Consider the following 25,491-nt stretch of genomic DNA (forward strand, 5'->3'; position numbering starts at 1 on the left):
TAAAACAAATATATTTTAAACTGAAAAGTACATGAAATTCTGGATATTTTGTGTGTTTGTACGTTAAGGTTTCCTGTAATAGCACAAGTAAAAGTATTTATTTTGAGTAAATTGAAAATATGTTTGATATAATGGAATTTGTTCATTATTGTGATACAGTAATGTAACTTTGTTTATGAGGAGTAATAATATAGCCTCTTACAGTACTTCATGGGACTGCTGCATATTCCCACCTGGTACTGCTGACCTTTTCAAACCTTCTGGAAAGAAATGCATGCTCAATGGAGCTGCATCAGTGCCGTGTTGAACCAGTGAACGCTGGAAGCTGAGAGGTATTGTGATTGTTCTTCTGTACCTGGAGCGATTTCTGTTTTACCTTAAAATTCTCCTTATTTTTCTTGTTTTCTCCTTTTTCTACTTTATTTAGCATATTTTGGGAACTCTGCACTGTTGCACACTTTATTTTAATATTTGAATTGAAAGCCCTACCACTGGTTAGTTGTGGCCAATCCAGCTTCCAAGAATCTGGATAACACACAGATTTAAGTGATGTGTTGTGCTCTTCCGTGTTCCCTGAAGCAGACTCATGCAGCCACTGTTTATTGTCCCTGGGGGAAAGAGTCCATATGACTGCTCACTGTGCAGAGTCTTCTACCTTTGGGCCTAGAGTGATATGCAATGGAGGCACCAAACCTTTCTCAACAAGGAGGCCTTATTAGTTTGGCCTTTGAATCTACGTTTGGATCCACTGTCTATAGCTGTGAAAGGCAGGTGGTCGTTTATTTCAAAGCCAGGCAAATCAGCAACAACCTGTGCATGGAAGAAATCTGTACAGGATTGGGTTCACTGCCTGTAGTTCCTAAGTATGTGATTGGAACTGAGGTCACTTTATCATGAAAAATGCCAGTTCTGAGATGTGAGCTTAGTTGTGCTGACAGCTCATTGGTGCTAGGGCCAGCACTGACTTGTAAAAAACCTATTGGTGCTGTCCCTTTGTTCATAATGAGGACTTCCCAGGTGCTGAAGAAACCTAGTGCAAAGCTAATCCTTACTGATGTGTCAATGACAGACACTTTTTTGACATAGAAGAGCCTTGTTTGTTGGAACAAGCTGGTGCAGGAACTCCTTCAGTACAGTGCCAGGATCTTTCCTGGCTCCAAAGAAGTAGCATGAAGATATTGATGTGGGCTTAACTCCAGCATTGTTTCCAAAATCTCAAGTGGGTCTTCACTTTGACAATACATTAGTACTGTTCTCAGCTGTCCTCATGCACAAGGATAAGAAAAAGGAAATGTAGAGGGATCTTCAGTGCCAGAGATCTTGCCAGGGTCCCAGAAGAGGAGACATCATTATGGGTCCAGGAAGCATATGGCTAAAGGTCCTCTGAAAAGCAATGTGAAGGAACAATAACTAAAAAATTGAGCCAATAGCATTAAAAAAAGTAATTGCTTTTTAAATTTTCTTTTATATCAGTGTTCTAAAGTTCAACAGTTAGTCATAAAAAACAACTACTTGAGAAGCTCAGAAAGAGGACAAATTAAGTAGCAGAAATGAAAAACCGCATAATACATGTCCAAAAGTTATAATGGACACATTATTCTTGTCCACCAATGTAAACATATTCAGTTATCAAACCTGACTTATATCTTACTGTCCAAGTAAATTTTAAAAGGTTGTAAAATTTGCCTGTATAAATCCCAGCTGTTTAATGATTTCATCATACAGATTAGAGAGAGAGAGAGAGAGAGGAGGAAGGAATTTATACCCAAATGATATACAGGGGAGAAAGAGTGGGTTACTACCTCCAGAAGCCATGATATCCACTTTCATAACCAGAACAGGCAATTTTTGGTTTAAAAATAGGTCGCTTTAAGCTACAGACATCTTCATCTGTGGAGCCACTTGAAGAGTTGTTTTTGGGTTTCAGGCCCATCCCTTCAACAGAACTCAATGTGGCTGATTTGGTTAGGAGCCAAGTAAGTGGCAGAGCTATGGTTCTTGTCAGCAGATATTCAGATGATGAGTCCTGTAGATTTCAGGTCATGTCTGACATCAGACTTAACTTAAAACCATGATATTTATAGAAATTTATTTTTAGGTAGAACTGCACTTTAAGCATATTCGTTGGATTACAAAATAAAAATATCACTATAGGAGAGACTGAATTAAGAGCCTTACAAAAATCTTCATCTACAGAAATATCAAAATAGTTCTATATACACAACTAGAAATTATGAAATTTTGGTCTTTTAAAACACTCAATAGAAGGCAAAGATGTAAAGCCAGACTATTTGAGGCAAACTAAACTAGATATACAACAGTTTTGGGATCTAATTTCCATGGTGCTGTGCTGTTCTTTTTACTGCAACAACAGAGTAATTTTAGTTCAGTTCCATTCATTTTAAATTACTGTTGTATCAGTTTGCATTTTTACATTCTCTCTCTTTTCATTGATTTATTTTTTAAATGTTTGTTTTCAACGGTGAGTCCCAGGTCTGATTCTTAGATGCCATTTTTGCTTCAGTTTATTACTGTATTTGGTTTTAGTTTTTTTAATTCAGCTTTCACTTCATATTCATTGGAATCTCTAGGTTTTCTCTTTGCTTTTATGACCATTATATTTTGTCTTTAGTGTCTCTTCATTTCATAATATTTTTATTATTAAACATCAGGCTTTAAAGTTCTCAGAGTCAGTGCCATTGTAATTATAAAATAAACTTGAAGAACAAAGTGTGACATGTAATCATAAGACTCCTATATTCAGTTTTATAAAGTGTTTTCTGTGTAGTGTTGTTGTAGTTGTTAAATTAGTAGTCAGTTCTCTTGATGGGTCAGATTCTTTCTCTGTAAAGATGTTGAAGTCGTGTATGAAGGCTTTATTTTGGCCACGTTATAAATATTTGAAAAATGTTAGTTCTGTGCAGCTGCAGGCTTGGGCCATGCACTGGAACTGAGAGCAGGGAACCTGTCCCTTCTGTGCTGTCAGTGTCCCCCTTGCTGGGCTAAGATAATATAGAGAAGGAAGCTGCCTTATTCAAATGCAGTGGGGACAACAGCCAGACCTGGAGCAGGGGAGTAGATTGGGATTGGAAGCTGGTAGAGATGGTGGAGAGGGGAACTGGGATTGGGAGTTGTGGAGAGAAATTGGGACTGGCTGGGCAAGAAGACTGGGACTGAACATCAGAGAAGAAAATAGGGAGGGCTGGGATTCTGTGGGTGTGGGGAGACTGAGATTGGATGAGGAGCCAGGAAGTGGGACTAGGACTGATTGGACAAGGAGACTGGGACTGGGATCCAGTGGGCCAATGAGAAGGAGGGAGTCATATGACAGTGAGATGGTGTGTGGGGGAAAACTAAGGGTATGTCTACACTATGAAATTAGGTTGATTTTTATAGAAGTGGATTTTTAGAAATCGATTTTATACAGGCGATTACGTATGTCCACACTAAGCGCATTATGTCAGAGGAGTGTGTCCTCACTACCGTGGCTAGCATCGACATATGGAGTGGTGCACTGTGGGTAGCTATCCCACAGTTCCTGCAGTCTCCACCGCCCACTAAAATTCTGGGTTAAGCTCCAATACCTGATGGTGCAAAAACATTGTCGTGGGAGGTTTTGGGTACATGTCATCAGTTGCCCCTCCCTCCATGAAAGCAACAGCAGACAATCGTTTTGTGCCTTTTTTCCATGCAGATGCCATAACACGGCAAGCATGGAGCCCACTCAGCTCAGCTCACCGTCACTGCTGCTGTTGTGTCCTGGGTGCTGCTGTCAGCAGACGGTGCAGTATGACTGCTAACTGTCATCATCCACCGCTTCCGCTGCAATTCTGCGCTTCTGCTGTTGTAAATGAGCTCAGTCTCAATAGCAAATTTCTCCATGTTGTTGTCAACAGTGTGCCGTTGTTACCAAGAAGGCCAATGGCATTTTGGGATGTATAAGTAGGGGCATTGCCAGCAGATCGAGAGACGTGATCGTTCCCCTCTATTCAACATTGGTGAGGCCTCATCTGGAGTACTATGTCCAGTTTTGGGCCCCGCACTACAAGAAGGATGTGGAAAAATTGGAAAATGTCCAGCGGAGGGCAACAAAAGTGATTAGGGGACTGGAACACATGACTTATGAGGAAAGGCTGAGGGAACTGGGATTGTTTAGTCTACGGAAAAGAAGAATGAGGGGGGATTTGATAACTACCTGAAAGGGGGTTCCAAAGAGGGTGGATCTAGACTGTTCTCAGTGGTAGCAGATGACAGAATGAGGAGTAATGGCCTCAAGTTGCAGTGGGGGAGGTTTAGGTTGGATATTAGGAAAAACTTTTTCACTAGGAGGGTGGTGAAACACTGGAATTCGTTACCTAGGGAGGTGGTGGAATCTCCTTCCTTAGAAGTTTTTAAGGTCAGGCTTGACAAAGCCCTGGCTGGGGTGATTTAGTTGGGGATTGGTCCTGCTTTTAGCAGGGGGTTGGACTAGATGACCTCCTGAGGTCCCTCCCAACCCTGATATTCTATGATTCTATAGGCTGAGCAAGTGCAGAATGGTGGTAGAATGCGCCTTTGGACATTTAAAGGCTTGCTGGTGCTGTTTGCTGACTAGGCCAGACCTCTGCGCAGCCAACATTCCCATTGTTATTGCTGCTTGCTGTGTGCTGCATAATATCTATGAGAGTAAGGGGGAGACGTTTATGGCGGGGTGGGAGGTTGAGGCAAATCACCTGGTGTCCAATTTTGAGCAGCCAGACACCAGAGTGATTAGAAGAGCACAGCAAGGTGCACTGCGCATCAGAGAGGCTTTGAAAACCAGTTTCATGACTGGCCAGGCTTCAGTGTGACACTTATGTGTATTACTCCTTGATGCAAACCCACCCCCTTTGTTGATTTTAATTCCCTGTAAGCCAACCACCATGCATTCTTTCATAATTAAAAAAAAATTAATTCTTTATTAATTAAAAAAAGGGAGATAATTGACAAGGTAGCCCGGGTGGGGTGGGGTGGGGTGGCGGAGGAGGGAAGGACAAGGCCACATTGCTTATTGTAGGCACACTACAAATCAAACTGTTTGAATGACAGCCTTCTGTTGCTTGGGCCATCCTCTGGAGTGGAGTGGCTGGGTGCCCAGAGCCTCTCCCCCCACATCCCCCGCGTTCTTGGGCATCTGGGTGAGGAGGATATGGAACTTGGGGAGGAGGTCAGGTGGTTGTACTATGGATGCAGCGGGAGTCTGTGCTCTTGTTGGCTTTCCTGCAGCTGCACTAGATGCTTCATTATGTCCGTTTGCTCCCCCATTAGCCTTAGCATCGCTTCCTGCCTCTGCTCTTTGCGCTCCTGCCTCTGCTCTTCGTGCTCACTTAATGCTTTCCTAGCCTCTAACACTGAATGCCTCCATGCATTCAGCTGCACCCTATCAGTGCGGGACGACTGCATGAGCTCAGAAAACATGTCATCACGAGTGGGTTTTTTTTGCCTTCTAAACTGCGATAACCTCAGGGCCGGAGATGATAGGGGGAGCCTAGAAACATTTGCACCTGGGGGGGAGATAAAAAGGGAGAGTAAAATTAAAGATGATACATTTCTGAGAACAAAAGGGAGACTCTTTCACAGTGAATCAAGCAATTCACAGCAGACAGCACATGTGCTTTAAGTACAAGGTCGCATTTTGCCTTTTATATTGAGCGCTTGCTGGTATGGTGACACATCACACATGGCTGGGCAACAGAATTCAGTTTCCATGCAGTCATTGTAAGGCAAAGGGTACGCAGGGTAGGCTTCTTACGCATAACATGTGGGAATTGTTTCAAACTGCAGCACCATCCTTTCCCATAGCAAGCATTTCTTCTTTTTGATTGGAGTACTGCCTGCACAGATGCTTTTCCCCATACAGCAGTCAGATCCAGTGTCTCCCTTTAGGTCCATGCTGGAGCTTGTTTGCGATTCTGGGGGGACTGCATGGTCACCTGTGCTGCTGAGTTCGCCACGCTGACCAAACAGGAAATGAAATTCAAAAGTTCCTGGGGCTTTTCCTGTGTACCTGGCTAGTGCATCAGAGTTCAAAGTGCTGTTCAGAGCAGTCACAATGGAGCATGCTGGGATAGCTCCCGGAGGCCAAAACCGTCGATTTGCATCGGCACTACCCCAAATTTGACCCAGCCAGGCAGATTTTAGCGCTACTCCCCTCGCCGGGAGGGAATACGGAAGTCAATTTTAAGAGCCCTTTAAGTCAATGGAACGGGGTTGATTACGTGGACGCATTCATTTTAAAATGGACCTAATGCAGCTAAATTTGACCTAACCCCGTAGTATAGACCAAGCCTAAAACTGTCTGGGCAAAGAGGCTGTCAGAGGGAACCTGGGAAGGGAGAAAATTGGAATGGGTGGGCAAGGAGACTGGAAACTGGGGATGGAAGACTAGGACGGGAGTGAGGAGAGAAAAGGACTGTGACAGGGAGTCTGGAAGGGTGATACTAGAACTTGCTCTGTAAGTAGATTGGGACTGGGATGAGAAGCCTGAGGGGTGGAGACTGACTGAGTAGCCTAGGAGAAATATGATTGGGATGGGTTAGAGTGGGATGGGTTAGCCAGGATAGGTTAGAGTCAAGACTAGGACAGGGAGGGGTTGGAGTGGATGAAGCAGAGGTGGAGGAGGATCAAGCTTAGGGGAATAGTCAGAAGTGTCTGTGCTTACTAGAGAACGCTCCTTTAAAGATCCTGGACTGGAACCCAATATCTCTGAGTCTCATCATTCCTCTGCTGTGAGCAAATATCTGTACAACCCACTGGCAAAGAGTTCCATTCCCTTTTAGTGCTGGTGTACATAGAAGATGACCATGTACTACTGCTGTAAATTACACCATTAGCTCAAATGGCAAAGGTTGGTGCAATAGATCTAAAGTTTCCAGCCCTGCTGATGATTTATTTGATGATACCACATGATAGAATTTGTTGTTTTGGTTTTTTAAATCCTAGTGAATTATATGCCCACAAACTATGTTAAAGAAATGTTGTAAAGTGTGCAAGTGATCACTGAGTCAAGTACTCAGAACTTAGGAAATGCCAGACTTAAGGTTGCTTATGCTACCTTAATTTGGCTTCCCTTCTGGATATGCATTTTGATGCAGTCTTTAATTACATAATCACATACTGTTTTCCACAGGACTCCTACCTCAATCAGTGCACAGGATGAACCTGCTCTGTGGATGGAGCATGGTAATGTAGTGAAGGAGGATGTTGAATATAGGACTCCTGCCTCATTTGTTGCAGAAGTTGGAAGGTGTGTAGTGAATAAGGAGGCAGGGGACTGCAGGAAGAGAAGGGATGATCTCATGGTTAAGGCAGTTGAATGCTGCCCTAGAGAACTGGATTCTATCCCCTATATCTGCCACAGAGTTCCTATATGATGCTAGGCAAGTCACTTAAGCTAAACTTTTCACAGGAGGTCACCTATTGTGTATTCCTCCCTTTCTGGGTGCCCATGCTGAGACCCAACAGTCTGATTTGCAGAAGTGCTGAGCACTTATAGGTGTAAGTGAAGTGAGTGGGAGCTGTGCTTTGAACATACAAAGTGCTATATAATAATTCTAAGTACTCTGAAAAGTCAGGTCCTAGCTTTCTCAAATTTGGCAACCAAAGATACTTTTGAACTTAATAATAATAATAATTTTTTATTTGTGTAATCATAGCATCTAGGAGCCCTCAATCATGGACCAGGACTCCAATGTGCTGGGCACTGTAGAAACACAGAACGAGCAGTCTCTGTGCCTCAATTCCCCACCTGCAAAATGGGAATAATAATACTCACTCATTTCACAAGGGTATTGTGAATATAGATTTCATGAATGTTTGGGAAACATTCCAATTACTAATGTGAAGGGCGCCATAGAAAAGCTTATGAGGAAGTTAATAATTATGTCTTTAGAGTAGAATTTGAATTGTGTGCAGTAGATAGGGTAAAGTGCCACACAATGAGGATAAAATAAAATATTGAATAGCTGCTCATTAAGTGATCACAGTGCACTCTCTGCACTGAATGAGACAAGGAAAAATAGTATGTGATCATGTAATTTAACATTTTATCCTGATGCATATGCAGAAGGTGGCTGAATTAAGATAGCACAGTCAGTATTTGCTAATTTTTGAGTACATGATATTGTAACCTTAATAATGTTCTTCTAATAGTTTTTGTGTGTTTAATATATATTTACTGTTCTTTTCAAGCAGGTTTAGGTTGAAGAATACAGAATCAGAGAAAAAAATAGACTTTGTACAGCTGTAGATATTCAGGGTAAAATTTTCAAAAGCACTGAAGTCCCATTTTTCAAAAGTAATATAGGCTTATAATTGTCTAACTCTCATTGACTTCCAATGAGAATTGGACTCTTAGGTGCTTATGGGTGTGTCTTCACAGCACAGTTAACTTGAATTAATACACTCAAATTAATTGCACATGAGGTAGCATAGCTTGATTGAGGACTGCTTTACACTGAAAAAGTTACATCAGCATTCATCCACACCCCTGAGAGGCATAGTTAAGCCAAGCTAACCCCTGGTGTAGACGTCACTAGGTCGACAGAAGAAGATATGCTGTTCTTTGTTCTCATGAAAATGTGTCCAAATCTGTCCAATTTATAAATTCATTATTGTGGCTCATTGTTAAAAGTGCTCTTTCAAAGCCTCCCTAAGCTGTATAACTCTGTGCTGAGCTCTTCTAGTAGCTCTTGTGTTTGGCTGTTCAAACTTAGCAGACAGCTGCTCCACCTCCACCTTTCATCCTGGTGTCAACTTTCCCCCTTTGATTCAGAGATATTATGCAGGACACAGCGGGCAGTTCTAACAATTGTGATGTTTTCTTCATTTAAAGCACATTCAACTGTCATTCTTCACCTGCTGAGCTGGTAGTTTAATCTTTCCTTGGTGTTGTGGAGGCGGCCAGTGTATGGCTTCATAAGCCAGGATCACTGTTCGCATTTCAACATTGCCCATTGTAATCTGCCAGTTGGAAAAGAAAGCCCCTGTTCGTAGCTTTCTGAACAGTTGTGTATTCTTAGAGATGTGAACATCATGCACCTTCCCTGACCAACAAACTTTGAAGTTGGTAAATTGTCCCCGGTGGTCCACTATGCTTGCATAACCATAGAAAAGTAGCTCTTTCTGTTGATGTACTTTGTGGCAAGGTGCTAAAATAGAGATATGTGTGCTGTCTTATCGCCCCACCTCAGTTCAGGAACCCCTGTGCAGGTTCATGCATCAGTCAGAGATGGTAGACAGTAAGGAGGGCCGTGCGGGTTCTTGGAATTTTTAAAAAGGTGCAAAAATTATGGGACAGAGATGATGTTAATTGCGAACTGACCCCTGGTCCCAGTCACCACTGCATGACTGGTTTCTGCCCCACTATGCATTGTCAAAGCTTCTCAAAAGACAGTGCATTCGATGGTGGCAGGTTGCACACTGGCATACATACCTATGGTGCGCCACACTGTGTATTGACACAAGCATTCCTGGTGAGCACTGCTGACCCAAGGAGCCAACTATACATACGCACAAGTGGTATATCAAGTGTGGCGGCTTTATGCAAACACAACTTGTGTCGACCAAAGTTTGTAGTGTAGACATAGACATAGCCTGAGAATGACCGCACTTTTTAAAAAAACACTGGAGTTACACAGAGTGATTTGATTAGCAGCACAGACTGAACATCCAGACTAGAATATCATTCAAGGGCTCCAAATCAGATTTCAAAAATTCTGTTCTTTGGTCCCAGTCTTTCTCTAAGTTCTTCTATATATTTAAATGGAAGTTTGCAGCATGTACTATCTATTCATCAGCATTTCCTTCAGCTGCTTCATGTAAAATCTGTTTTATTCCATTCTATGTCACTGAAATATTTAAGTACTAAAGTCACCATGGAAAACTAAATTCTGTAGTATTTCTAAAGTGTCTCATTGTTTTTCTCTACTTTTTGCCATTGTTTTTCTCCACTTTTAGGGGAAAATGAACAATTTTTAAAAGGAGATAATTTAAAAAAAGAAAAAAAATGTTTGTTTTAACATGAAGAAAGTAAAATTAAAATTTTGATTGTTTCTTAAAATATATCATTCTTGCTGCTTCTCCAAGTGAATGTCCATATGGATTCCACTCTTTGTGTGCATCTGCCCTATGCTTGTGAGATTGCATTCTTTTGGCCTAGAGTGTCTGTTGGGACCAAACATATGCCCTTCAAGTTCTTGTGCCCCTTATTTGAGGGCATAAAGGGAGGAGTAGCCCAACTGTCCCTCAGTCCTTTCTTACTGCCCGTGGCAGTGAGATGGAACTCCCGCAGTGTCCACCTGCTTCTTCCGGCACTGTGATAGTATTCGAGGTAGCTATTAGTATTATTCATTAGCTAGTTGTTAGTAGTATGTGTTAGTCTTTTTGTTATTTGGTACAAAAAAACCCAACCTTTTTTAGTCAGCTGTTTAGCTTTTAGGCTAAACCCCTCCTTGTATATAGCAGAAGTGAAATCGCTTGTGTTCAAAAGCTACTCATCATGGGAAGTTTCAGTGCAGCTTAATGATAGGCATTGCAGATATCTCTTGTATAGGAGAGGTATATATTCCTGAGTGATGGTCCATATGTTGTTCCTTCTCTAAGTAGACTCAAAAAGCTAGCGAGGCTGTCCTAAAATTGTTCTTCCTGGAGCAACGTCTGCATGCCGCTGAGGACACTGAAAGAAAAGGATGTGGCTAGACCTAAGTTCTCCAGTCAGTTTCTTCCCATGAGCACCCCAGCAAGCGGAGAATCCACCCCAAACTCCCATGCTATGTCAGTGAAGAGGCCCCAGTCATCCACCAACATTCCGGTGTCAATGATCTCAGGAGAGGGGTAGGAAGGAGCACTGCTCCAGAGATGCTAAGGCATATACCACCCTCTCTGATGCCTATCCAGTTGAGAAACAAGAGTCAGAGGTGTCTGATTCATCTTGGACTCAGCAGTTGAAGGGCTGCTAATGGCTTGACAAAGGTCCTTTTCATGCCTTGATACCAACTGTTAAGAGAGAGCGACCAGTACCCACCAAACCTGTGGACTGTGTTTCTCTTAGTACCAGCCCTTCAGGATCCTTGCTCTCAGTACCTGGCACTATGGAACCAGCCACCTCAGAATTATGTTCTTTAGTGCTCAGCATACCAGAGTTTTTGGTAGCTAGGGCATATACAGTACTAAGTGATTTAACTGTGGGGCCAGTAATAGTGTCACCGCTCCTTGAGAGGTTGAAGACGTTGATAGCTTAACCACCTGTTACCAAGTTGTCGGTACAGCAGACAACGAAGGAGGTATATCTGCTACCTGATTAGGGAGTATATAACAGGGCAAGGGCACTCCTGACAGGAAGGGCCCACTTTGGAGGAGGTGTCTCTCTACTGTGCACAGACTGGGATGAGGAGTACATCGCCTGTACACCCTCTGCACCCCTGCCTTTGGTTAGATCCCTCTCCTTAAAAAGGCAGTATAGACCAACCCAATATGTCAGCTAGTGTAGCCTCCGCTTCTGGAAAGGCAGTAGAGAGAAGGTGATGAGGAGCAAGATCTTCAAAAGGACGAACAAATTGTCCCTGTTGCAATGTCCTCGTCCTTCCCCAATGGCACAGTAGCCTTCTTTAGTTGATGACTTCAAGGCATTCCTGGCCTCAAAGCCTTCCTCAGTTGATGACTTCAGGCATTCAGGACCTTTTGAAGCATATGGCAGAAATTCTGCATATACTGCTGGAAATGCTGCAGGAGACACCTCACAACTCCTGATATCATGCATCCTTTCATGTCTGGCAAGCTTGCCACACTGATAAATGAGGGATTGTTGGAACCTGCAAAAGACCTGTGGCATAATGGTAACTTCTATATTGGCCACATCCAAGTGAGTTGACAGGAGATATCAAGTATCTTCCAAGGGATTGGAGTATTTTTATTCCCACCTAGTACCAGGATTGCTTGTAGTAGTTGCTGTCCAAGAGTTGTTGAAGAAGCGGGGACCTCCCAAATCTACTCCCAGGAAGAAAGACCTGAAGAAACTCATTTTATTTTGATACACAGTCTACTAATCTGACAGCGTCCAAATGTATGTGGCGAACTACCGTGATATCTGAATTGGGTCAAGCTACCACAGAAGCACTGAGAGGAACTAGAAACCATAATGACTGAGGGACAACTTATGAGCCCACATTTCCCTTCTGGTTGCACTGGACGTGCCCAGCACCGTGGCTTATACTATGTCCACATCTGTAGTAATGAAATCTTCCTGGCTTCAGTCCTTAGGAATTCCCACGGAGATACAAACCACAATTGAGGACCTTCCTTTTGAGGATTCCAGGGTGATTCTTCATTCTGTGGGCCTCTATGTTCCAGCCCCAAGAAGGCAGAAAGGCTTCCATCAGGCAGCATCCCTCTGCCCAGTCCTATTATCAGCTTCACAAGACCTCAGCGGTGCTGAGACAGAAAGATGAAGCTTTGTGGCTGATGACCCACTGTCTCTTCCTCCACTGTTGCCCAATTTGCATCTTCCACCAGGCAGCAGGTTTGATTCTGTTGTTGAAAGCTTGACAGAACCTCTCAAAGATCCCTTGCCTTCAACATTTTTTAGTTTTGGGAAGCCTTGACAGCAAGAGGTAGTCTATCCAATTCTAGTCCCTTCCCATTCCCTACCTTCCTTGCCTATTCCAAGACGAATGTGCGGCTCTCTACCTTCAAGATGCCTATTTTCACATATCCACTCATCCTGCCCATAGGAAATACCTCAGATTCCTAGCAGGACCCTTTTCACTATCATTACAGGATCCTGCCTTTTGGTCTTTCCGTAGCACCAAGGGTATTCACCAAGTGATTAGAAGTCATTGTGACTTATTTAAGGAGACAAGTCTACCTATATCTTGATGACTGGCTCATTGGAGGAAGATCACTTCAGCAGGTGATCAGCTTGATTCAAGTGACTTAAAGCTCTTTGCCACACATGGTCCTTAGAGTCAGAGAAAAATCCACACTTGCTCTGAGTCAAAGCATAAAGTTCATAGGAGCTGTTAAATTCCAGATCAATGAGAGTTTATTTTCCATAAGAAAGATTCCAAACTATAGTGAACCTTATCAACCAACTTCAACCCCACCCAAAGACATCAGTAAAGCTATGTCTCAGATTTATGGGACACATGGCCTCATGCACTTGTATGTGATGCAGTTTGCCAGTATTCATCTGTGCTCCATACAAGGGTGCTTGAAATCAAAGTACTTACCCAGCAGGCACCATGTGGACATGGTGGCCACTGTCCCACCAGAGGGACTCTTCTCATTTAAACTGGTGGAAAGACCCTCTTCAGGTGTGCAATGGATTTCTCTGTATTTCTGTCAACCAAGAAGCTGGTGACAGATGCCTCCACTAATGGGTGGGAAGGGATCATTTACGTCACCTTCAGAATCAGGACAAGTGGTCCCCTCATTGAGGTTGTCTGCATATAAATGTCCTGGAACTCTGAGATGTCTATTTGGCATGTAAAATGTTTCTGTCTTTACTTCTGGGATCCACAAGCCAGCTACTGATAGAAACACCACAGCTATGCAGTATATCAACAGACAGGGAGGAACCAGGTCACCTTCACTCTGTCAAGAGGCCATTTAGCTCTGGCCTTGGTGTATTCATTACCAGAATATGTTGCTGGCCTAGTATCTTCAAAGCATTCAGAACTTACAAGCAGATCACCTGAACAGACAGTTCTCAGACAGCTATGAGTGATTGACCAAAGAGCCAGTGTTGCACAGCCATCTTTTGCAAATGGGGATACCAATCAATAGACCTATTTGCCACAGGTCAGAACAAAAAGTAAGTGTTCTGCTCCAGAGGGGGATTCAGTTCAGTCTCTGCAGATGCCGTTCTCATTCCCTGGACACTGGGGTTGATGTATGCCTTCTCCCCAAATTCCCATGATACCTGAGGCAAGATGTTAGATCAATGATCATGATAACTCTGGTATTGGCCAGGCGGTTCTGGTATTTGGATATAGTGAACTTCTCAATGCAGCCCCTGGTCATTTTGCCTGCTCTGCCTGACATAGTCTCACAGAACAACAGTCAAATTCTATGCTTGCACTGTACATTGTTACGTTTGCCAGCCTGGTTGCTGAGTGTCTGACATCCAACAAAAAACGATGTTCAGCTGAAATTTCAAAACATTCTGGTCCAAAACAGGAAAGCTACAACTAGACTGACTTTTATAAAGCTAAATGAAAGAGGTTTTCTTTTTGGGCCTGTCAGCACACCAACTGACATGCCTAATCACTTAAAGAAGAAAAAGTGGTTACTTAAGTTACATTAACTGTGGCTTTTTGAGATATGTTGTCCAAAAGGATTTTATAACGGTGCCTACTTCCCTGTTATTGTGGCATCCTAATCTGGATTCTGTATTGGTGAAGGAACTGTGAGGACACCTAGGGTGCCGATGCGACCCCAATGGATAATGCTGACCAAAAGAATCTGATCTTGCATGCATGAACTGTATGTGCCTCAAGAATTAAACTGATGTGTACAACACATCTCAAGGAACTGCAGTTACTGTAAAGTAACTAACTGTTCTTTTTCCATTTTTGGTATTTAATTTTTGTGTAGTTCTCTTGTTGCAAATATTGTTTTTTATTAACTTTTACATATGTTTTCCAGGTACAGGATTTAAACAATAAAACATTGGCTCAAGAAAATGAGAACAAAAGTTTATTAGATGCTTGTTCTGAAGTGATTAAAGTGATTGAAGATTCAGTAAGTTTTTTTTTATTGTTTTCATGAATTATAAGTGAAAGTCTTTGTACATTGTGTTTGCTTTAAATGATCTTCAAAACATACTCTGTCTCAATGTTTCTTAGAAAACTAGCTGGGAATCTGAACGGTTGAATATGAAACAAATGCTCCTCAATACCCTTCAAGCAGTGGATGAATTGGAACGTGAAAATAAAGAACTTGAGAGAGAAAATGAAGAATATGTGCAAAAGTCCAGAGAAAGGTAATTCAAACTCTGTAAAAGACCTGCAATATAAACAGAAAAGTCAAAGACCCAGAGGAAAATAAGAAGCAGCATTTTAGATGAGCATTGGTCAGTTTTTTCCATTTTAAAGCTTTCTGAACTAATATTTCAGTAATTTTAAATCACATCACATTGAAATCTTGTACTTAAATTGTTGGTGTTCTGTAATCCTATTCTCACGCCCCCACCCTCCCACACAAACAAACAAAAAAACCCAACCCAGTCACACATATGGGTTCTGTGGTTTGGCAATTTGCAAAACAAAAAATATGAATTTTCTTATATTATCTCTAGATTAAAAGCACCTTCATTCCCAATTATATTTTAAAACTTTCTTCTTGAATATGCAGAAGGTCAGCGACTGCATGGAAGGGACCTGTCTCGCAGAAAAAGGGTGAAGGAGGAGTCGGAGAGCGCTTCTTTTTTGAGGCTCTCTGTGTTGGAGAAGTGGTAGCTCTCTCTCAGGAAAAGGGTGAAGAAGAGAGCTACTACTTCTCCTATTAAGGGAGCCTTGAAAAAGAAGTGTTCTCCAATTCTCTCCACATCCTCAGTACTGACCGTGCTGCAGCTAAGTACCTACAAGTTGTTAGGATCTTCCGTTACCGCTAAAGCCCAATAACCTAAGCAGGCAGGCTCTCAGAAGGATAGCAGAAACAAGACTGCCCCTTCTACCACAGCACTGACTGCAGCAGCTAAACACTTGGTACCAAGCACCTCAACAGCGCCTCAGCTTACGGCGCCATCTTCTGGCTCTCTGGTGCATTATGCTGAGACAGCAGTACCGAAGTCAACTTTACCTCTTCGGTACAGACATCCTTGGCGCCAATCCTCCTGGCGCCACAACAATTTCCAGTACCACAACAATTATCCTGGTACCACAACAGTTACCGCCGATGCCATCTTCAGTACCAGGATCTCTTGGAATGCAGCAGTTTCTCTGACATAAGAACTTAGTAGTTGCTGCAGCACCGAAATCACCTCTTCTCAGTACTGATATAGCATCAGCACATTCAGCACTGTTACACATGCCAACAAACATATCTGCCTATCCTTTTTTTAGTGAGGAGGAGGACAATGAGGAGGAAGATGTTTATTCTTCACACCACTCTTCACTGATCTAGGGAATCATCAGACTAGATCGGCAGAAACAGCCAGGACACTGTTCCAGGGTTGGCACCCAGAGGTGGTATAGACATCCATGGATGCCACCACCATTACCATTCCTACCACAGTGGCCATATTGGGATGGAATATAGGCAACATTATTCCAAGCCTCCCAGCACCTCAAGGGAAAGACAGAGACGTTCCCCATCAGTGTCAGAGATGGGACCCCGTGAGTCCCCGAGGAGACTTTTTGAGGAAATAGAGGAGGCTGTAGATCAGGAAGCCACACCTGCAACTAACACCTCCTCCTCTCCAGACAAGACTATCATGCCTCCACCACCTACAACAGGAGACCATTTTAAACAATCTTAGGAGCTGTTTAAATGAATCGCAGACACTCTCCAAATCTCTCTGGAAGAAGTTGCTGAGTCCCATCACAAGTTGTTGGACATATTACACACACCAGCCTCCTCCAAAATTGCCTTTCCCATAAATGAGGCACTCATGGATGCTGCCAACACCATCTGGCAGACTCCCACAATAATCCCCCCTACTTGTAAAAGGGCTGAGAAGAAGTATTACATCCCATCAAAGGGTCTAGAATTTCTATTTTCACACCCCCAGCCAAACTCATTGGTGATAAAGATAGTCAATGAACAGGGCAGGCAACACCGTTCGAGGATCACCCCGTATCATAAAGAATGGAAAAGATTGGATCTTTTTGGTGACAAGGCCTATTTGTCAGTGACATTGCAGTTCAGGATAGCCAACTATGAAGCTTTGATGGTGAAATACAATCACACAAATTACTCCAAACTTTCTGAATTTAGTGACTTCATCCCTGAAGAGAAGAGGGAGCAATTTAGGTCAGTCATCTCCTGGCAAGAACAGCTCTGCAGGCATCCTTAGACTCAGCAGACATGGCGGTGCAAGATCCATCACAACTGCCGTAGTGATGTGACAAGCCTCCTGTCTCCACTTGTCTGGATTCCCAAAGGAGATGCAATCCACCGTAGAGGATCTCTCCTTGGAAGATCCAAAATTATTTGCAGGTAAGACTGAGTCCCTGCATACATTGAAAGACTCTAGAGCGACATTTCGGTCTTTAGACATGTACACACCTGCACAAAAACAAGGCAGATATTATCCATCACAATGCTCAAGACCAGCAACTTACATACAGTCACAGAGGCAGTATGATACCCAGAGATGGAGGCAAAGACCCACAGGATGTAGGCCACTCCCATCTCAACCTTCTAACATCACCACAATGTGGATCAAAACATCAAATTTGAGGGTTTGGTCGAAGTCCTGAGAGACTTCATCCAATTCCAGTTGCTGAAATCACTTTCTAACGCCATCCCTTTACAGACCATTTGACACCATTCTACCCAGCATGGTGAATTATTGCTTTGGAGAAATGGGTGCTGGAAATTGTCCCCGCCGGTTATTCCATCCAGTTCACCTCCATTCTCCCTCTCTCCCTGTCCTTCTTCAGGGATCCCTTTCATGAGCACCTTCTGAGACAGGAAGTAGACCATCTCCTACAGTTAGGTGCAGTATAACCAGTATCGTACAACACAGAGTGAAAGGCTTTTATTCTTATTATTTCTTAACCCAGAAAAAGACCAGGTTTGGAGGCCCATTCTTGACTTGAGAAACCTAAACAGATTAGTCAAAACACAATGATTCAGGATGGTTACTTTAGCAACAATAATCCCAGCACTGGGATGAGGGGACTGTTTTTTGGTCCTTGACCTGCCAGATGCATACTTTCATGTCGCCGTACATCCATCACAGAGGAGGTTTCTCCAATTTGTTTTGGGACAAAATCACTATCAGTACAAGGTATACTGCCCTTTGGCCTCTCCACGGCCCTCTTAGTCTTTTCCAAAGTTCTAGCAGTGGCCGTGGCCCCCCTCCACAAACAAAGGGTCATGATATACCCATATTTAGATGACTGTCTACTTAAGACCCCCACTCGTGAAGAAGCTATCAGAGACACTCAAAAGCTAATGTCACTCTTTTTGCAAAACTTGGTCTCCAAATAACATTCAAAAGTCAGTGGTGACACCAGTAAAAGAACTAGAATTCATTTGGGCTCACCTAAACTCACTGGAGGCGAAAGCTTCACTTCTGCCACACAGATTTGCCATGCTAGTGAATCTGATCAACACTAAGGTGAACAGTCCACAAACATCTGCCAGGACTTGCCTCCGACTATTAGGCCACATGGCAGCAACCACCTATGTCATGAAACGTGCCAGACTATGCATGCGCTGCCTACAAGGGTGATTGAGGACAGTGTAGATCCCATACAAACAGTCTTAGCAAGCCTCTCGTACGGTAGAACCAATGAATTATGAACACCTCGGGGATGGAGGTTGTTCATAACTCTGAAATGTTCATAATTGAACAAAACGTTATGATTGTTCTTTCAAAAGTTTACAATTGAACATTGATTTAATACAGCTTTGAAATTTTGCTATGCAGAAGAAAAATGCTGCTTTTAGCCATCTTAATTTAAATAAACAAGTACAGAAAGTTTCCTTACCTTGTCAAATCTTTTTTTTAAACTTTCCCTTTATTTTTAGTAGTTTACATTTAACACAATACTGTACTGTATTTTCCTTTTTTTTTTTGTCTCTGCTGCTGCCTGATTGTGTACTTCCTGTTCCAAATGAGGTGTGTGGTTGACCATTCAGTTTGTAACTCTGAGGTTCTACTGTACCACGAAAGATCAGGGACTTGCTACAGTGAGGGACCCATTCACACAACATGTGTACAGGGGTCCCATTTCTACAGATTCCCTCTGCAATGATAATCACAATGGATGCCTCCTTAGTGGCTGGGGCCCTCATCTAAACAACCTCCCAGTACAGGGCAGAAGGGGTCTCCTCCGGAATCAGCACTGCACATAAGCGTACTAGACCATTATCAGAAACAAAACCATACAGATCCTAATGGACAACTTTGCTTGCATGTTCTGTATAAACAAACAGGGAAAAGCGAGGTCACACTTCCTCGGCACCGAGACATTAAGTCTGTGGAACTGGTGCATCCATCACAATATCAGCCTCCTATCTACTGGGATGTCAGAACACCACAGTGGACATGTTAAGCAGAAAATTCTCCCGCGATCACAAGTGGGAAATAAATACCTTGGTGATCTAGGACGTATTCCGACAATGGAGATTCTCCACCATAGACCTATTTGCCACGAGTCAGAACAGTAAATGTCCAACAGTTTGCTCCAGAGCGGGGTTGGGGCCAGGATCTATGGGCAACACCTTCCTCGTCAAATGAGATTCACCTCTCCTTTACACTTTCCCTACTATCCCGTTGTTGTCCAGGATCATACAAAAGATCAACAATAACTGATTCAGGGTCATCTTGATAGCCCCCAGATGGCCCAGAGAAACTTCATTCCCATACCAGCAGCAGTGGCATGTCCACCACATCTTTTCCCACTTCTTCCACATCTCGTGCCACAAGATGCATGCCAAATCTTGCACCCGGACCTGGAGATACTCCGCCCGAGAGCATGGTTCCTCCATGGTTCCAAGGTGAGGATATGACCTGCTCAGAAGAGGTGAAGGATATCTTGCTAAACAGCAGGCGGTCGACTACACGCTCAACCTACTTCCACAAATGGAAGAGACACGGTGCCAGAACAAACAAATCAGGCCACCGCTTCTGCTCTATCACTAGTCCTGGACTGTATACTTTAACTAAAAAAATCGGGTCTTTTACTGAGCTCACTCAGAGTACACCTTGCAGCTATCACAACCTTCCACCATAAAGTGGATGGGTTTTCAGTCTTTACCCATTCATTTACAAAACAATTCTTATGAGGTGTCCGGAGCTTCTGTCCTGAACTCAGAATCCCAACGCATCCATGGGAACTTAAATTAATACTTCGTTCTCTTACCAGACTTATGTTTGAAACCTTGGCTGCATGTTTACTATTACACTTCCAATGAAAGTAGCCTTCCCTGTTGCCACCACATCCACAAGACGCGTAGAACTTGGGGCCCTCATGGCATACCCCTCATATATGATCTTTTTCAAGAACAAAGTCACTGTAAGACCACATCATACATTTCTACCTAGAATACCCTCTTTGTTCCACCTCAAGCAACCCATCCATCTTCCCACATTCTTCCCTAAACCCCATAAGAACAGGCAAGAAGTGGCACTCCATACCTGAGATAGAGGACACTAGCCTTTTATCTCGAATGGACTAAACCATTCAGGAAGGCACCAAAACTATTTCTCTCGAATATAGAGAGATCTAAAGGAGAAGCTATATCTAAGCAGAGACTTTGCAAATGGATTTCAGAGTGCATTCATCTCTGCTACTGCCAACATGAACTGTAAACTCCCCTCCCCCAGGTTAGAACACATTCTACCAGGTGACTCTCCACATCAATAGCCTTCCTTAATAATGTGCCTGTGGCAGAGTGGACTAGGTCGAGAGGCCCCCTGCTGGAGGCCTCGTGGCCCTGATTCACCCTGCCTCATGCTAGTGCAGAGAGAAGTCCTCCAGACAGTGTAGAGTGGTTGCAGAGGAGCAGCAAATCAGAGGGGCTGATGGAGCAGTCTGGGGCCAGAAGGGCCCTATATAAGACAAACAGCAGAGCAGAGAAATTCAGTTGCTGTATGGAGTTCAAGGAGTGAAGACTGGGAGACTGGCTGGCTGAAAGAGCAGCGGTACATCGGACAGCTCACTGTGGAGAGCTCACTGCAGACACGACTGAAGCCCAGGGAAGGCTGCTGAAGACTGGGTGCCTGGTTGGTGGGAAGAGCAGCAGGACCAGCGGAAGGTCAGTGCGGGCAGGCTGAAGCCCAGGGGGACTGAGCACAGAACCTGGCCAGGCCAGTGATGGTACCAAGATGGGCCCACCGGTCGGTTGAAGACTGAGCCCAGGGAGGCCTGCTGAAACACCACCAGCTGTGGGTACTGAGATGGGCCCCGTCTGGGTGGTTCAAGAAGGCAGTGCTTCTGGGAGAACCTTAGAGCTATGGCCCCATATCAGATAAGAACTAGGACTATATACCCCTGTAGCAGGGTGGTAACCCCGCTCCTGCCAGAAGGGGATAAAGCAGCCCCTGAGAGGGCTGCAGCGAGGAAAGCTGGGTTAATTGGGAAAGCTGTAGCCAGTGTAATCAGGGCCCAGCTGACCCTTATAAGAGGGCGGTGGGCTAGAAGGACTCAGACTCTCTCTCTGGCTCTAGAGAGGGAAGGACCTGGCTGCCTGGGAAGCTGAGAAGGGTACCTAGGGTGGAGCAGTGCTGGGGAAGGGCAGAGGGAGCTGGGAGCTCCAGCCTAGCAAAACCCCAGGCTGCAGGCCGAGTTAGGGGCCCACAAAGGGTACTGGGGCTGCAGAGGGGCAGCCCCGAGATAGGCAAGGGCAGCAGGTCCAAACCCCACCTTGCCAATGATGAGTGGCCTTTACAGACTGCAGTCAGCCCCAGTGAGTGGGAGCTAGATAGTGACTAGCAGTAGCCACTGAGGCGAGGTGGGGATAGGGGGTTGGGGGTTCTCCTGAGTGGAGAGACCCAGACTGTGGGTTGCTACGGTGGGCAGAACCCCTGGGTAAAGGGCACTGGGGGCCGGGAGGGACACGGGGGCAAGCAGCAGGTGAGACATCAGCCAGCAGAGGGCGCTCCAGGGCTGGAAAGGACTAATTCCCTGGACAACTAGCAGAAGGTGCCACGCCAGTGAGACGTCGCCCCGCCACAACCCTGGAAGCGGGGAACAGTGTATGCAGCTCGGCCGGAGTGCTGAGTTGCTGAAGACCCTCCAAGAGAACCATCAGCCAGGGAGGAGGGGGGTGCTCGCGAGAGGCAAGTGCCACCCCGATATAAGAACTAAAACCAAAAACAGGCTCACACCCACCCAACCAAAGAGGGCCGCGCATGAGAGGCAGGTGCCGCCCCGAAAAAGACTGTGATTGTAGGTATATCAGCCAGAGAAAAGGGGATGCTCGCAAGAGGTGGGTGCTAACTCTGTTACAGTGGCTATTACAGACATATGTAGAGCAGCCACCTGGGCATCAGACCACACATTCATTCAGCACTATGCAATCAAGCAAGACTCGACATCAGACACTTTATTAGGACTCATGGTCCTATCATCAATCTCAGATCCAACTCCAAAGCCACCTTCTTTCCACTGAGGGACACACCTCTACAGTCACCTGAAGTGGAGCACCCACAGGGACATCACTCGTAGAAGAAGAGAAAGTTACTCACCTTGTGCAGTAACTAAGGTTCTTCAAGATGGGTGTCCCAGTGGGTGCTCCACTGCCCACTGTCCTCCCCTCTACTTCAGAGTTCTCGCAAGATCCTCTGCAGTAGAGAAAAGAAAAGGAGTACTTGTGGTACCTTAGAGACTAACCAGTTTAAGTCAGGAGAACTTAAACACTGAAGTGTTAGGTGAACAGGAGTGGCAAACAAGTTTCAGACGGAGTGAGAGAGGATTTTTTTCTAGGTATAGTTCTACTCTCAGTACTGTGATGGCCAGTTATGGAACAGTGGTTGTGATTTGCAGTAGACATGTCATGTTTTCTTGCTGGAAACCAGAAGGAATTTCCTCTGTATTAAATGTAACTGGTGGCTTTGCTGGAAGAAAAGATTTTGGTCTGGAAGGGCAAGTACATTCACTACAGAGCATCAGAGAGGCTGAGGAGTTGTTAGACAATCTGATTTAGGAAACATCACCCCCACAGATTCAAGAAAGGAAGGAACTGGCCACCAAGGAACCTGAGAGAGTGGCAACTAGAGAGGAGTCTTGGCAGTTGTAATCATCAGAGGCAAGAGGACTAGGTGGTAGTCTACATTGTTGGAGATAAAAGAGGATGGGAAGACTGTGACCATCAAACAGGAGAGAACCTAGAGGAATTCCATACAGCTAGAAGTATCCAATCATTATCATGTTCTCAGCATGGAAACTGCAGAAAATATCTCTGAAGTTCCAGCTTGTCTAATTGAAGAGAAAGCTGTCTGGAACATACCTGTGGGTGGCTACTCAGCCCAACATGTAAGATAATCAAGCATGCCCACAAAGAGATCTGTGGCTGTCCAAGGAAGACAGATGGTTCTTGCTTTTGATTTTATATTAAAAAGAAAGACTATTCTCTAAGGAGCAGGTAGACAATAGGATAATGTGGTTATCTTCCTGGAGCCAAGAATGAGACATCATTCTAAGATTGGAGAGGCTTTTCATGTTGATGGGCAAGAATACGTTGGTGACGGTGCATATTGGCACTAATGACTTCAGGGAGCTTGAAAGGATGTTGAAGGAGAAAAATGTTCATATAATCTTCTCAGCGATTTTTCCTGAACTGTGAGCAAAGGAAGACAAAAAACAGAAGTTTCTGGAACTGAACCACTGGCTAGGTACTGTGGTTCTTTGAGATGTGCTGTCCACACATATTCCATGGCCTGCCCTCCTTCCCTGCTACTGTGGTGTCTTATAACATGTGGATTCTGTATTGATGAAGGAACTGAGTGTGGTTGGGCTTGGTCCACCCCTTTATGCCCTTGCTACAGGTCATGAGTACACTCAGCACATACGTGTCTCCAACAGTCACTATTGGTCCAGATATTCTGATCTCAAATTTGTGGGGCGCATGATCACCAAGAGTGGAATATGAATGGACAACACATGAAGAACCACACTTACTGTAAGGTAAATTACTGTTTCTTGTTTTTAGCTCTAGTAAAGTCTGTATTTATGGAACCTATTATTGAGAGTGTCAGTCTTGCCTCTAATTGTACTAGGGGTATGGTCGCTTCTGGACTGAGTCAGAAGTTTGTAGATTTAAACATGCAGAGCTACAATATGTTCCTCTATAGGGTATATACAGTATCTTTCTTAGATGATAAAAGTTTGACATTTTGGTTCAGCTGATGCTGCCTTTGGTTGCTCAGTGGAAGGTTCCTCATTAATCCCACTTTTCTGTTAAGAGACAGTTAAAAAGTTTTAAGTTATACCAATGTAGACCATATTTCATTAGTCAAAGGAAAATAAAATGTTTACATATCCATCCTATTTCTTTGATTTGATTGGTTCTGGTCTGCGCCAGTGGGTCTGATTTAGTCTAACTAATAGTATTTCAGGTTCACTTTAACTAAACTTGTTCCTTGTTAATGTTTTTTCTTGTACACTATCACCCAAGTATTGCTGAAGGAGGGAAAGCCACAGGGAACTGGATCCATCAGCTGTATGACTGCTTTGCGTCAATGGATTGGTGCTAAGTAGCCTGTGTGCGGCCCAAGATCTGGTCCATTATCATGAGGAAGCTGAATTAAGATTGTGTGGGCAGTCTTAACTTTGGCATTTGCTGACTTGAGTACTTTATTATGCAACTTTCTTTTAATGCAGTTTTTTGCTTATCTATATTATAGGGGTAGATTGTATTGCTTTCTGGATATCTGTTGTATAAATATATGACTTCCTGAAATCAATAGACTATCAGGGCATATTTTGCAGCAAAATGGAAGTATGCATTTGAAAGATGTACCTGGTATATTCAGCATCAACTAAGTGGTTAATAAAATACTGACTTTAGTTTGTAAGTAAAATTTTAAATGTTTTACTTATTCAACAGTGATTGTTTTCTTTAATTTTCTAGTTTTGCAAGCACGCATCTCTTTTAAGATAATTTCAAGGTTTTGTTTTATTTTAACAGTTCAAGAAAAAAAATAGCATATCAGTCAGAACTGCAGATTATATGCAAAAACACCCGTAAGATTGAAGAGCAAATAAGAAAAGTGAATAAAGAGCTATATAATATTGAAATTGCTTATGGTGAAGGAAAAATAAAACTGGAGGAATTAGAAGAAAAAATCATTCGAGAAAAAATCCGGTACAAGGTTGTATATGACATTATTTTATTTAAATGCATTTTTTTAAATGTGGAAAAATTGGATAGAAGAGAATGCTATTTGTAACAGATTCCTGATTTAATTAATTTCTTCAGATGTGGCCGTGTTATAGGCAGAGTTGGCAGCAATTCCTATAGTAAAGTTTGACTAACACTTTTCATTCAAGACCATTTTTTCAGTTGCTTATAACTTTTCAGACTTTAACTTTATGGGCTGCAATGTTCCATGCCAGGCGGCTGCCTGAGTCTGGAGTTTTTTGCAACGTTTCAGCAAGGGTGGTACATCTGTTACCAGGAATGAGGTTAGGGAAAAATTCCATTGTTTTGCCAATGTTAAAATAATACAGCAATTTCATTGAGAAATTCTAGAACCTCCATCCTTTGGAATAGAGATTTGACATTTACAAGGAGGTTGCTCTGGCCTTTTGCTGTTCCTGTGAAAATCCACCCACATTTGGCTGAATTACAAGCCAC

General features: G+C 43.6%; 1 protein-coding gene across 1 annotated transcript in view; it reads left to right on the top strand.

Annotated features, from left to right (window-relative positions):
- Positions 1–25,491, top strand: part of CCDC178 (coiled-coil domain containing 178) — a gene marked incomplete at its 5' end in the record, with an annotated part of 366,439 nt that overhangs the window by 71,987 nt on the left and 268,961 nt on the right. Inside the window, 3 exon segments of the mRNA XM_084618717.1 lie at positions 14,662–14,757; positions 14,862–14,998; positions 24,823–25,006. Coding sequence (XP_084474843.1) covers positions 14,662–14,757; positions 14,862–14,998; positions 24,823–25,006 — 417 coding nt within the window.

This window comes from Lepidochelys olivacea (genome assembly GCF_965140295.1).
Source record: "Lepidochelys olivacea isolate rLepOli2 genome assembly, chromosome: 2".
NCBI classification, from domain to species: domain Eukaryota; kingdom Metazoa; phylum Chordata; order Testudines; family Cheloniidae; genus Lepidochelys; species Lepidochelys olivacea.